Source organism: Platichthys flesus, chromosome 18 (genome assembly GCF_949316205.1).
Source record: "Platichthys flesus chromosome 18, fPlaFle2.1, whole genome shotgun sequence".
Lineage (NCBI taxonomy): Eukaryota > Metazoa > Chordata > Actinopteri > Pleuronectiformes > Pleuronectidae > Platichthys > Platichthys flesus.
This window is the reverse complement of record NC_084962.1, coordinates 20969833-20984344: the sequence shown is the minus strand read 5'-3', so window position 1 is coordinate 20984344 and position 14512 is coordinate 20969833. Positions and strand designations below refer to the sequence as shown.

General features: G+C 49.6%; 2 protein-coding genes across 4 annotated transcripts in view; one reads left to right on the top strand and one right to left on the bottom strand.

Annotated features, from left to right (window-relative positions):
* Positions 1–4467, top strand: part of txlnba (taxilin beta a) — an 8150-nt gene extending 3683 nt beyond the window's left edge. The window contains exons 3-11 of one of the 3 annotated variants that reach the window (XM_062410980.1): positions 1–41; positions 191–340; positions 428–622; positions 751–870; positions 999–1073; positions 2974–3066; positions 3150–3245; positions 3367–4121; positions 4218–4467. The exon at positions 1–41 is cut by the window's left edge and continues 45 nt beyond it. In XM_062410980.1, coding sequence (XP_062266964.1) covers positions 1–41; positions 191–340; positions 428–622; positions 751–870; positions 999–1073; positions 2974–3066; positions 3150–3245; positions 3367–4119 — 1523 coding nt within the window. In that variant the 3' untranslated portion in view covers positions 4120–4121; positions 4218–4467. Of the gene's footprint in view, positions 42–190; positions 341–427; positions 623–750; positions 871–998; positions 1074–1101; positions 1177–2973; positions 3067–3149; positions 3246–3366 lie in introns of all 3 variants that reach the window. The other 2 variants (XM_062410979.1, XM_062410978.1) reach the window with 2 other exon arrangements.
* Positions 4468–7437: 2970 nt separating this feature from the next.
* slc35d3 (solute carrier family 35 member D3) lies at positions 7438–12347 on the bottom strand. Its single transcript, XM_062410984.1, has 4 exons — positions 11955–12347; positions 10882–11092; positions 9798–9955; positions 7438–9339 (listed from the first exon to the last, which is right to left on the bottom strand). Exons 1-4 carry the CDS (start codon positions 12177–12179, stop codon positions 8605–8607), a joined length of 1329 nt encoding a protein of 442 aa, XP_062266968.1. The 5' UTR covers positions 12180–12347; the 3' UTR covers positions 7438–8604.
* Positions 12348–14512: the final 2165 nt, after the last annotated feature.

The following is a 14512-nucleotide window of genomic DNA, read 5'->3' as shown; positions in this document are numbered from 1 at the left end:
AGGAGAAACTTGGAGATCTGGTCAGAAAATATGCTGAACTGGTGAGACACACACACACACACACACACACACACACACACACACACACTCTGGGATTGTGTTGTCTTTAGCCATAAAACAGCTAAAACAAAACTGTTTCTGTGTGTGTGTGTGTGTGTGTGTGTGTGTGTGTGTGTGTGTGTGTGTGCAGGCCACCCTGCGGCGCTGTGATGAGAGGAAGTTGTGTGTCCTTCAGCAGAAGATGTGTCTCCTGCAGGAGGAGCGTCGCAGCAGCGTCGCAGCTCGCAGCAAACTGGAGACTCTGTGCAGGGACCTGCAGTCGCACTACACAACTCTGAGGGTGTGTGTGTGCGTCCAGGAGAAGTCATGACCCGTTACAGCTGCAGCTGAGAAGTAACAGAATAAAAGCTCTTCTCCTCCCGTCCAGGAGGAGACGCTGCAGCGCTGCAGGGAGGACGAGGAGAAGCGGAGTGAGATCACCTGCCACTTCCAGAAGATGCTGAAGGAGATCCAGACTCAGATCGAGCAGCACAGCTCCAGGAACGACAAGCTGTGCCAGGAGAACGCCAACCTGACCGACAAACTGGAGAGCCTCATGAACCAGTGCGACCGCAGGGAGGAGGTGAGGGGAGGTCAAAGGTCACACACGAGGTTCTCGCTGGGAGCTTGTGGAGAAAGTCTTCTAATATTCAGGTTTATGTCAGGAAACATGTTTGTAGAAGGAAACGTGAGAAGTTTGGTGTCTTTCAGAGTTTAGAGAAGATCGAGCGTCACCGGGACCTTCAGCACAAACTGACCGAGGCCAAACTGCAGGAGGCCAACATGCTGCTGACTCAGGCCGAGGAGAAGCACAAGAGAGAGAAGGAATACGTGAGTCCCACTGAGCTGCATGTCTTCAGGAGGACGTTCAGTCCAACGTCTCCAGACACCAGAAGACGTTTCTCTGTAGACGCATGCTGCTGTTTCTCAGATTGACTCTGTGTTGTCTCTGTCACTAGTTGCTTAGGGAGGCTATTGACAAAACAAAGAAATGCTTCGGTATGAAGGAGCAGGAGCTGGCCATGAAGAAGAAGGTAAATGTCTCTTCTCTGTTCTCTTCAGTTACTGATTCAGGCCGCTGAGTGGAAACTGCAGTCTCAGACTCTCAGAGAGCAGAAGACTGTGATGCAGGCTCAGGTGAATATCCAACATGCGACCACCAGGACCAGAGCAGGGGGACAGGACGAGAGACAGGACCAGAGACAGGGGGACAGGACGAGAGACAGGACCAGAGACAGGGGGACAGGACGAGAGACAGGACCAGAGCAGGGGGACAGGACGAGAGACAGGGAGACAGGAGGAGAGCAGGGAGACAGGACGAGAGACAGGACCAGAGCAGGGAGACAGGACGAGAGACAGGACCAGAGCAGGGGGACAGGAGGAGAGACAGGACCAGAGACAGGGGGACAGGACGAGAGACAGGACGAGAGACAGGACGAGACTAGGGAGAAAGGACGAGACCAGGGAGACAGGAGGAGAGCAGGGAGACAGGAGGAGAGACAGGACCAGAGCAGGGGGACAGGACGAGAGCAGGGGGACAGGAGGAGAGACAGGGGGACAGGAGGAGAGACAGGGAGACAGGACGAGAGCAGGGAGACAGGACGAGAGACAGGACCAGAGCAGGGGGACAGGACGAGAGACAGGACCAGAGCAGGGGGACAGGACGAGAGCAGGGGGACAGGAGGAGAGACAGGGAGACAGGACGAGAGCAGGGAGACAGGACGAGAGACAGGACCAGAGCAGGGGGACAGGACGAGAGACAGGACCAGAGCAGGGAGACAGGACGAGAGACAGGACCAGAGCAGGGGGACAGGAGGAGAGACAGGGAGACAGGAGGAGATTAGGGAGACAGGACGAGAGACAGGACCAGAGCAGGGGGACAGGACGAGAGACAGGACCAGAGCAGGGAGACAGGACGAGAGACAGGACCAGAGCAGGGGGACAGGACGAGAGCAGGGGGACAGGAGGAGAGACAGGGAGACAGGAGGAGAGACAGGGAGACAGGAGGAGAGCAGGGAGACAGGAGGAGAGCGGGGGGACAGGAGGAGAGCAGGGAGACAGGACGAGAGACAGGACCAGAGCAGGGGGACAGGAGGAGAGCAGGGGGACAGGAGGAGAGACAGGGAGACAGGACGAGAGCAGGGAGACAGGACGAGAGACAGGACCAGAGCAGGGGGACAGGACGAGAGACAGGAGGAGAGCAGGGGGACAGGACGAGAGCAGGGGGACAGGACGAGAGCAGGGGGAAAGGAGGAGAGACAGGGAGACAGGAGGAGATTAGGGAGACAGGACGAGAGCAGGGAGACAGGAGGAGAGCGGGGGGACAGGACGAGAGACAGGGAGACAGGAGGAGAGCAGGGAGACAGGACGAGAGCAGGGAGACAGGAGGAGAGACAGGACGAGACAGGAGGAGAGCAGGGGGACAGGAGGAGACCAGGGAGACAGGACGAGAGCAGGGAGACAGGAGGAGAGCAGGGAGACAGGACGAGAGCAGGGAGACAGGAGGAGAGACAGGACGAGACAGGAGGAGAGCAGGGAGACAGGAGGAGAGCAGGGAGACAGTAGGAGAGCAGGGAGACAGGACGAGACCAGGAGGACAGGAGGAACGAGAGCATTATAATATTATATCATATTATTAATATGATATAATATTATTATATTATATCATATTATTAATATTATTAATATGATATAATATTATTTATAGAATAGAATCAGCAGAAAGTAGCATCACATGGTCACAAACTGTTTCTCCTCATCTGGATTTAAAGATGATCTCTGATCTTCAGCTTCACTCTGAGTTCACGTCCTGAATCTGGGCTGAACACCAGGGGGCGATGTGCTCTGGAAAGAATCACCTGATTTAGCATTTGATGTATTTCATGTCTCATGTCTCATGTCTCATGTCTCATGTCTCATGTCTCATGTCTCCAGCTGACCCTCTACGGTGAGAAGTTTGACGAGTTCCAGACGACTTTGTCCAAAAGCAACGAGATCTACGTGCGCTTCAAGAGGGAGATGGAGAACGTAGGTGCACGTGATTCACAGCAGCCGGTGTTTCTCGTCCCGACAGGACGTTCTTCTGACTTTGTGAACTCTTCGTCCTGTAGATGTCAGAGAAGATGAAGACGATGGAGAAAGAGTCGAACGTGTGGAAGTCGAGGTTTGAGAACTGCAACAAGGCTCTGACGGACATGATGCAAGAGGTGAGCCACGTGTTCTCATCGGTTCTTTACCTTTAATCTGTGAGGTTCTGACTCAGCTGAAAACCAAGGAGACAAATCTTGAATCAATGATCCATTCTCACTCTCCCCCCCCCCGCTCCAGAGAACAGACAAGGCCAGAGAGTACGACCAGTTCGTGGTGACGATCCACAAACTGGAGAGACTGTGTCGTGCTCTCCAGGAGGAGAGGACAATCCTCTACGACAAAATCAAGGGCATCCGCCAGTCCAACTCCCAGCTGCCGGAGAAGCTGTTCAGCAGCTCTCTTCTCTCGGAGGCCGAGGACAAAGCCGTCCTCCTGACTCCTGTGGAGCTGCAGGAGGACGACCCGATGCTCACAGAGGACATGGCTCGTCTCAGGCAGGAGCAGGCCAAGCTGCAGGAGTTCGCCGACTCCCTGTTCGCCACACCTGCCGACCTCGACCGGGACGCTGTGGATGTGGACCTCGGTGAAGACGAGGTGGCTGCTGCCTTTGCCAATTTCAAAACCAAACCTCAGGTCCAGCAGGAACCGGCTTCAGGCGCCGAGCAGGAGGTGGAAGCTGATGTTTCTCTGCAGGATAAAGTGGAGATGGTTGAAAAGCCAGATGTGTCCCCAGCTGGAGCAGTGGAGGTGAAACCAGAGGAGGAGCAGCTTTCTGCACAGGAACCAGCAGCAGCTGAGAAGGTTGAGCATCCTCCTGCCACAGAACCAGAGGCTGAAACGTTGAAGACGCCTGCTGAGGTCAAAGCTGACGAACCTGTGCAGGCGACGCCCACAGACTCCAAAACCACAAGCTCCGCCTCCAACGCCGCCTCGTCCAAGAAACAGGCCCCGAAGAAGAAGAAGAAGAGGAGCGGCAAGAGCTCCAGCTGAACCTCCGACCACCAGAGGGCGTGAACCTCCGACCACCAGAGGGCGTGAACCTGCGACCACCAGAGGGCGTGAACCTCCGACCACCAGAGGGTGTGAACCTCCGACCACCAGAGGGTGTGAACCTCCGACCACCAGAGGGCGTGAACCTCCGACCACCAGAGGGCGTGAACCTCCGACCACCAGAGGGCGTGTGTGTGTGTGAACTGAATTTCACTAGATCAGACGAATCAGCTTTACAGTTGAAATAAAGATGTGGATTGAAGCTGTGGGGTGTGAACACCAGAGATCAATCGAACCCTCTGTTTGTTTTTGTGTTCATAATAAAATGTGTCGCTTTTATTCCAGAAACCACAAAGACTGAATTCTTCATTTCATTGGTCCCTTGATTTATTTTATTTATCTTTATTCACTAGTTTGAATGTTTACATCCAAATTATTCAAGATTTGTGTCGAGCAGCAAAGATTTAAAGCAACACAATGTAGCAGTTACTGAGGAACAGCGCCCCCTGCAGCCTGATGAGTGATGCACTGGTTCCCAGCAGATGGACTGGAGGAGGAAACCAGCTTCACTTTAATCAAGCTGCTGGTTTAAAGCAGGAAGTGAAATGGTTGATTAAGTTTTGTCAGAAGTGAAACAAGGTTTAATTAGCAGATAAATAAAACGTGCTGCAGTGAGAAGCTGATCTCAGATCAGTTAGACGGAAAGTCTGGATTCATTCCTGAGGCTGCAGTGAAACAAAGTGTCCACTGGGTGGCGCTGTCTAACTCCTTTCTGATGTTCTATTGTCAGTGCATTTCCCCCTCACGGCCACTAGATGGAGACATCTCTTCCTGTTGCAAATACTGTACGTTAAATATTATCACTAAAATCGTCTCAGTGTTTTTATTTCATCAAATAACTGATTAAACCAAACTGATCAGAAACCTGCTGACAAACATCAGAGAGAAGAACGACCTGAAATGACAGAAACACCATTTATTAATTATTTATTTTTAGTTTTGGTCAATGTCCCATCTGCTAACGTGGAGGAGGGGGGGGGGGGTTATAATCTATACTGCAGCCGGACACCAGGGGGTGCTAGAGATGATTTTTATTTAATTGTTTATTTAGTGTGTTGTGGTACAGAATGATGTTCTGTGGTTGACAGTTTTGAATCAAATATTTAATTTTAATAAATCAAATGACTTCCATGTTGCTCAGTTCCTGGTGAGAAACATGTTATGGTGAATGGTTCATATTTATAAATCCCTTTTCTAGTCTCGATGACTCAAAGCTCTTTACAGTTCTACATTCACACATTCACACATTCACACAGTGCATCTAACAGTATTTTTTTGTTGAGTTTTTGTTTGTGATGAACACGTTTTATTAGGATTGTGTTTCTTTCTGCTTGTTGTGTGTTCCTCTGCCGATGAGGAGCTTCTCTCTCAGGTTTCATTTCTCTTTGGTGTGTCGAGCAGCTGGAGGGCCTCCTCTTCACAAGCACACGGAGCTCAGGTCTCTTCACTGCTGCTCCTCTTCATCATGCTCCTCTGCCTCGTGTGTTTTAAACCTTCCAGCTCTTTACTCTGCAGAACGCAGCCTCTCAACATCGGCTCCTCTGAAAGAGACAAATTAAAAACAAGCTCGTTCCTCTGTCCTGGTTCAGCTCCAGGTTCATGTGAGTTTCACTTCTTCTCACTTCAGAGGCTCAGAGCTGAACTGTCCTGTTTCCAGGGCTCATTCACACGCTCCTGTCCTACCCCCCCCACCACCACCACCACATCATCACCATGGAAACACCTTTATAAAAACACACACACACACAACACAACACAACACAATAGATATTCCAGTGCACAGATTTCTTTATAAAACATTTTCAATTTACTTTGCATTGAACATGCAAATTGAGGAGCAGATGTTGTTTTGCCTTCAGCCGTCAAGACACTTTTCTTTTATTTCAGGAACAACACGGACTCACAACACGGACTCACAACACGGGCGACAATAACAGAAAAATACACATCATGGTAAAATGAATCCAGCCTGGGACCCGTTCTGTTTCCTGCTCGTCTCCGTGTTTAAACGTGACCTGATCTCTCGTTAACACTCCAACGTGTTTCATCTCAGTGACAAATCACAACTGGATCTGAACTCAGAAGTTAAAGGTTGTGTTAGTTTGTGTTTCCCCCTCATGGACGCGTCAGCTCCGTCAAACATCTCATATCGACATCGAGCACGGCGACGGCCACGGACTCATTATCGCCCTCGAACACATGTGGAGCACGCTCCAGCAGAGACATGTGAAGTGTTGGTTTGTGAAGCAGAGTGGTCTCGCTGCCGCTCGGGGCCTCGTCTCATGTAGCGTTAAATGAAGTCTGTGGATCGTGAGAAGAGAAATCGATTCAGTCCGAATCAGCTTCTCTCACTCGGCAGGCCGCCTGCAGCTTGGTGACAGAGAGGGGGAGATGAACGTTTCCTGTGTGGAGGCTGTGGACACGACAACACAACACGGATCCACCACAGACTCACAGCAAGTACACAACACACTTCACCTCTGGACTCCCAATGAGCAGGTACACGTGGTTTTTAAAACGTGGGTGAAACCATTAAAGAGCAAATGAGGGGGTTTTCCTTTCTGGCTTCATGTTCACCTGAGCGTCACGTGACCCGGCACTGAAGGACAACTGAGTCCGTCACATGACCGATAACATGTGTCACACGTTAACTCTACTCTGTGAATTCTTCTTATTTAAACATGTCTTTTAATTTTCATTGGTCCAGACTTCTCATGTGCAGATGTGCACAGATGTTTCTACGTTAAATTCTCCGCAGGTTTCTTTCAAGCAGAGAAATTCAACACCATCATTTCTGTTAAAATAATATTCTGCTCTTTTTTAATACGCTCAGTTGTCAATCGTGACTTTTCTCTATCATAAAAAATGTATTGAAACCAAAGTGATCAGAATCAGTTACAAGAACTACATGTGATTTGTTTTTGTCCCATCTGCTAACATGGAGGAGGCGGGGTCTGTAATCTATACCGCAGCCAGCCACCAGGGGGCGATAAAGTGAAGACGTTGGTTTTTAAATTGAATATTGAAGAATTGAATCTGTGAATCCATAGAATCGTAAAACGACAGATTTAATAACTTAATGACAGATTTACAGAATCAAACGTGATCATCTATTGAACATGTGACCACGTGTCCACGCCCACATGTGGACCAGACTCGACTGCAGCTGGACACGTAAACGTAATTCCTTCAGACCCCCCCGCCCACACTCGTCCCCGACAGACGCTGATGTTGATTTGCCTGAATGAGCACCCCCCCCCCCCCCCCACACACACACATTTCTGAGGAGGCTCCTGGTTTAAGAACTTTCGACAGAGTCACGACTCTCCAGCTTCTCGTCCTCGTGCTGAACTTCCTGAGTTTCTCTCCTCACAGATTTCCAGATGTTTACTGAGCCACCACAGTTTCCTGTTTCACTGACCAATCACACGTCACTGGGAGGGAGATACTCACGACTGATTTATATTAATGCTCCATCAGGATTATTCAGAGAAACCGAAACATTCTGTCAAACTTAGGTTTTGTTGGGTCGTAGCAGAAGTTTCCACTTTTTACCAATAACGGAATAAAACAGATGAAAACGTTCATCCACTCACAGATGACCTGATTCGGTGCTCAGGGGTCAAAGGTCAAGGTCACTGTAGCAGGAACAACTGGAGGAAGTGAGACTGCCCCAGCTGCTGGAGGCGGATTGACTCCATCTTTGATTCACCCTGATCGCCCCCTGGTGACTGGCTGCAGTATAGACCCTACACCCCCCCCCCTCCACGTTACCCTGTCAAGTGTTTCTGATCAGTTTGGTTTTAATCCGTTATTAACAGAAACAGGATGAGACCGAGCAGGAGATGAGGAAGTGGCTCCGCTGAACGGTCAAACAGCCGTGACCCGACACACACAAACAATCACACTCATGCAAACACGGCCTGAAGCGACTGGACCCGACCTGAACCGAGTGCAGAGCTTCATCATCAGAACCAGAACCTCCCGGTGGGAGTCAAACAGATCCCTGAGTGGATCTGATATTTCACTTTGCACAAGATGCACTCGTTTGGTTTGGCATCGGCCTGGATGCAAACCAAACCGAATCATGCTCGCCCCCCCGCCGCACGCCACCGGGCCGGAGGAGACAGGAAGCAGAATTATCTCTGACAGGCAGCTTCTCCTGGAACTCTTCATCCTCTTCTCTCCACCTCTTTTCACTCTCATCATAAACTACGTCTGTCTGCGCTCAAAGCTCCGAGTGACCACACAAACATTTCACTGAGGTCGTTTCATTTGATGCTGATAAAGGAGGTGGTTGGGTTTATTGTCGCTCCTCCTCTGCCCTCCTCCTCCTCCTCCTCCTCCTCTCCTCTGGTTCTTTCTTTTCCTTCTCCTCTTCCTCCTGTTTCCTCTCCAGAGTGAGTCCAGGTCTCTGTCCGGCTCTCACGGACTCTGCTGCTCCATGTTCTCCATCAGAGGTTCTTTCTTCATGAACTGCAGATGTCTGATGGACCTCCACACCCCGACGTAGCTGTCGCCGAGCGACTGAGCGGGGGCGGAGCTCTCCTTGTGGAGGTGCTCCCTCTGCATCTCCACCACCTCCTTCTCTGTCATCACCTGAGAGTTGGTGCCTGCATCCACGTCTCCTGTCCACACCTGTCCGTTAACCAGCCCGGCCGCCGCCGACTCCTCCGTCCGGTCGCTGCTCAACGCTCCATCGGGCTGAGGTTGCTCTACGTCAGGTCCGATGCCAGCGGCCGGCCCGTCCCCGTTCAGTGGCGGCTTCTCCTGGTAAGGCTCCCCAGGCAGCGCCTCATCCTTCCCGGCCACTTCCAGATCCTCATACAAGCTCTTCTTCCTGGTCTCAAAGTATTTGACCACGCAGTAGGTGATGGAGCCGACGGTGTTCACCACAACTCCTCCTACGAACAGCCGGGTCGGCGACACGTCACTGAACGCCAGCATGCCCACGGTGATGGTGGCGATGCTCTTCACCACACCCACGAAGCTGGTGGTGACGGCGGAGTTGATGTAGGTGCAGTGCAGCGTGGTGAAGTTCATGGCACAGCCGATGAAGACGCAGAAGGTGAAGATGGTGGTGATGGGCGGGTCCCTCCAGCCCTCGTACGACCACATGCTGATGGCGTCCATGGAGATGAAGGAGCACACCAGCAGCACCTGAGAGACCGAGAGGAAGAGGAAGAGGAAGAGTAAAGTACCAAAATAAAGGTACCAGGAAGTACCGGTACAGACGGGTTCAAACGGGAACGAGCTGAACGGAGTTAACCAAGAAAAGAAAGACGACAGGAAGTGAACATGAAATGATGTCAGATTTAAAAGACGACTCACAGAAATGTTTTTTGAAGAAGAAAATTAATTCTACACGTTTGTTGAAGCTCCGGAAACAAAATACTGAAGAGAGAAGAGTCGGAAACAGACGTGAGCGGAGGAGGAGACGAGGAAACAGCGGAAAGGATCAAGAGAGAGAAAGAAAGAAAAGGACAAGAGAAAGAAAGAAAGAGAATAAAAAGGATCAAAGAGAAAAGGAGGAAGGAAAGAAAAGAAAGAGCCTGAGGAGAGAGGTGGAGCAGACAATGGGAGAACAAGTCAAACTTCAGATTGTCCACAGTGCTCACCGGCGTGGCCATGATGGCGATGGCGTACTGCGCGGTGAGCGGGCCGTGCTCGCTGTCCAGGCTGGTCTTCTGGATCAGGACCAGGTAGGAGGCGTGGACGATCACAGCCAACACACCGGTGACGTACCCGGACGGGTCGCCGGTCAGATCCCCGGCACCTGGAGCAGAACCAACAGGAAGCTCAGTTAGACAACTTTGAATTGTTTTACTTGTGTCTGTAGCATATCCACGTCTTCCTCTGCTGGTGCGTTGGCGCCACCTTGTGGCCGGAGGCTTCATGTTCTAAGGTCGTCAGTTCGAACACGATAGAACTTTTCTTCTTCTGTCGTCTCTTTCTCATCTGTCTCTACACATCCGTCTGTTTTATTGACCTTTAACAGCTTTTTCAGCTTTTCTTCATTTGTAAAACTGATTAACTGTTAAATGAATTCCTCGACTGTAAAATACTTTCATCTTTATCTTGTCCATTACTGTTAATGAAGCTGGAGTCATAAACATACAGATGATTAGCTTCCTGAATCAATCTCCTCTGCAGCTCTCACATGAGCAGCTTCTTCCTTCTGGATTTAATCTGCTTGATAATCATCTTTATTATCACAAGAGAAAAACATATTGTGGATGAAGGGAGGGAAAGAATCCTGTTGTTTAGAGACATGTTCCTTTTGTCTTTGGGGACAGAGGTCGTAGTTGAATGTTAATAATCATCAGGGGTCAAAGTTCAGGCCACAAACTTTTCTTCTGTTTTAGAAAACTAGATTAATATTTAACCTAAAATGATCAGAGAGCGTTAATAAATATGTTGAATAATGTCCGCAGCCCCGCCCACGTCCAGCAGCTGGCGCCAACGTGAGCCACAAGCTAGTGTCGTCTGGTTGGAGCAGTGTGGAGACCAAACCGGAGCAAACAGAGCGTGAAGATGTTCGTCAGACGACGACAAGGCAGCTGGCTGAAGTGAGGCCAAAACATCTGGATCCACCCAATGGCAGCAGTGTAGTTCATAAGCCCCGCCCCCTGGAACCCTGATGACAGTCTGGTGACGGGGGAACCGGGTGTCTGGTTCTGATAAAGATGAAGAACGTCTTACCAGCGAGTGCGGCTCCCCCGGTGGTGATGATGACGGCGGTCACCACCCCCACGGACGGCACGCCGTTCTTCAGCACGCACACGCCGATGCTGAGCGTGAAGAGCGGCAGGCAGCGCTTGAACACCACGTACATGGGCAGGCTGAGGCCTCGCAGGGACCACAGGGTGAGGGTGGACTGCAGCGTGGAGAGGACGCACACCGAGGCAAACTCCTGCACACGCACACACACACACACACACACACACACACACACACACACACTTGTGTTAGAACGGAAAACAAACTTTCTGCCCAAAGCTTTAATGTCGAGTCCCCAGAGTTCCTGGTTTGTAATATTGCACCAATCAGAGTACGACACCAACATTGTCCATTACACTTCCTGCAGACGGCCAGTAGAGGGGGCTGTGCTATAAACGTGACTTCCTTTGTTTGGATGAGTTCATTTTAGTGGAATTATAAAAAGTGAGGTTATTGTTTTAGCGTCGATCTTTATGATGAACATGAGAAACACTGAGAGATTGAAGCAGCCACTCGTTAATCAGCCAATCTGCAGGTGCAGTTCATCAATCAGCCAATAATCAATAACTGGAAAATAAATCACCTGCAGGTCACTAAACATCCATCCTGTCATCACTACTTTCAAAATAAAACTACATCATTCACAAGGTTAACTTTTAATGAAGTGACAAAGTAAAGTTGTGTCAGTTCTTTGAAGTGTGATTTAATGAGGTTTAAACTGGACTTCAACTTTAGCATCAACATTTTTTACAGCTGCAGGTTGAAAAAAGAAAAGATTAAAAACGTAGAGATCTTGTCATTATTCATTTTACTAAATATAAAAGTATGTTTGTGAAATTTAGCAGCTGATCATGAAAACGGTTTAAAGGTGCAGTATTCATTCCTGGTACAATTCTATTTATACTCTCTTGCAGTTTAGTCCTCACTGGGATCTGTGAACGGTTTCTACATGTTTTAGTCTTAGAACTTCAGATGAACCTGCTGCGTCCTGAGGTCTCTGGATCAGGTCCTGGATCAGGTCTCTGGATCAGGTCTCTGGACCTCATGGTTCTTACCTTGCAGAGCTGGAGGCTGAAGGCGGGGATCTGGACCTTCCCGAGCCGCCGCAGCGTCTCCAGGGTGAGGGCCGCGGTGCTGCTGGTCAGGAACTGGATGAGCGTCAGGTAAGTGAAGTGGTAGTTGGTGATGAGGAACTTCAGCAGGATGTTCAGAGAGCCGGAGAACACTCCGTGCGCTACGGCCACGGAGATGCCCAACATCCGGCTCTTAAACACATCCATGGCGGGTCGCAGCTTCTTTATGTTCAAGAGAAGTGAAGAAATCACGAGATGGGAGTGGAACCGTGGAACAGTGCCGGTGTGGAGCCGGCTCGTGTCGGGAGGAGGAGGGCTCTGCTTTTACGCACGGCCGCGACGCACCGCTGCTGGACGGAGAGCGAGGAGGAGGAGGAGGAGGAGGAGGAGGAGGAGGAGGAGGAGGTGGAGGCGTCAGAACCCTGAGTGAAGGAAATTCCTCTTCATCCAGCAGCTTTGAGTTTAAAATAGAATAATAATAAGAGATGTGAAGAAGAGGAACACTCTGTTAACTGAAGTTCAGTTTCCCTCTGTTCACCTGGATCAAATATTAAAATGTGTGAGTTTCCTCTTGTGACCAACAGAGTTCATCACCCACTCTTTTCCTCTTCATTCAAAACAACCAAGAGGAAAGAAGAGAAGAAGTGAATCCTCTGGAGCTGAAGCTGCAGAAGAGAAGAAGAGATGATGAACAGAGGAGGAGAGGTCGCCCTCTGAGAGGGAGGGAGAGAGAGAGAGAGGGGGGGGTGCAAGAGAGAGGGGGGGGTAGAGAGTGTTGGGGAGAGGGAGGGAGGGAGAGAGGGAGAGAGAGTGAGGGGGTAGAGAGTGTGGGGGAGAGGGAGGGAGGGAGAGAGGGAGAGAGAGTGAGGGGGTAGAGAGTGTGGGGAGAGGGAGAGAGAGAGAGAGAGAAATATGGGGAGGGTGAGAGAGGGGGGGGGGAGTTTGCCGCAGAGGCTGTTGGCTGGGTAAAGAGAGAGAGGTAAGCAGGGGGGGGAGAGAGGAAGGTGAATAGGATCACACTGATTCATTCAAACTTTATTGACAGTTTTAGTGGAAACAGTGAATTAAAGTTAAAAGAGATGAGATCGTCTCTGTTTGTATCTGTAGAGAGAAACATCTGTTTATCTGTTTATATATAAACAGTTAAACAGATGTTTACATGTTTATATGTAAACATAGAAACATGTAAACATCTGTTTATATGTGTCTATGTTTAGGTTTTATTGTATTGGAAAACTTCAACCACACCAACCTGAAGACAAACCAACTCATAAACCTCATCCTGCTCCTCAGACCACATCTGGCTCCTCAGACCTCATCCTGCTCCTCAGACCTCATCCGGACCTCAAACTGCACCTGAGGACCTGGATCTGCCTCAGAGCGACAGGAACAAACAGTCTCACCTGAACACGGTGAAGATCGACGTTCACCTCACAGACCACAGAGGCACGGGAATCGAACTTGAAGTCAGACTCATCTCATGTCCGTGGTGCAGCCAGAAGATCGGTGCAGAAGAACTTCAAGGTTCTTTATTATTGGAACTGAATCAGAGGAAAACTAATGAAATAATCGATTAAGAGAACTTTTCTCTCTCCAAGTAAAAGGTTCAGATGTTTGCCATCATCTCTTCCTCCTCCTCTTCCTCTACTTCCTGCTTATCACAGACGTCACCCGCGCTCATAACAGGCGTGGAAATGGCTCGGACAATATTTTAATTGAAACATTTCATCATAAAATCATCTTCCAGGCCACGAGGGAGGAGGATCCTCCTTATCGAGCACAAACCATTAGCTTCCAATTAACACCAGAGACAGAGGAGGACGGCCACGCTTCCAGAACGTGAGCAGATTAAGACCCGGCCGAGGATTAGACCCAGACGGCTCCTCTGCTTCCATTATTCCACCAACTGGAGGTAATATAGATTAGAACGAGTAATTTCACTTGAAACACAGAGAAGGTGGATTTATAAATGAGCAAGTAGCAGGAAACCCTGGCGAGTGAATGAGGAAGCATCGGCGTGCGGCAGGGAGCGTGTGGAATATTCACATTCTGTTTCTGTGTTTGATAATTACTGGAAAATTCCCCATTAACACAGCGATAATTAAAATAATCTGTGTATAATGTATTCAGGCGTTTGAAGAAGTGCATCCCACACACGTCCTGCAGCAGAAGGAGAAGTGGGAGGAGGTCTCGTCTGCTCCTGAGGTTCCAGTTTCACTAAGTCACTTTAAATCACCTTTAATGTCGAGAGGATTTCTACATAAACACAATAAATAATGAATATTGTTGACAGGTGATGACAGGTGGTCAACAGACTTTTCTCTGAGTCTGTTCCTGACGGAGGAGTCGACTCACACGTCGTCAGAGGAACCTCAGTCGATCCTGAGAGGGAATAATTACACGCCTGTTAAAAAGTGAAGTGATGAAGGAAGTGAGTCTGAAGGAGCTGCACACAGATCTTCATCTACACATTGACTCTGAAACGAGTCCCAGTGGAGATTCGTTCTGCAGTTTAACTGAAGATCACTGAGATGAAGAAG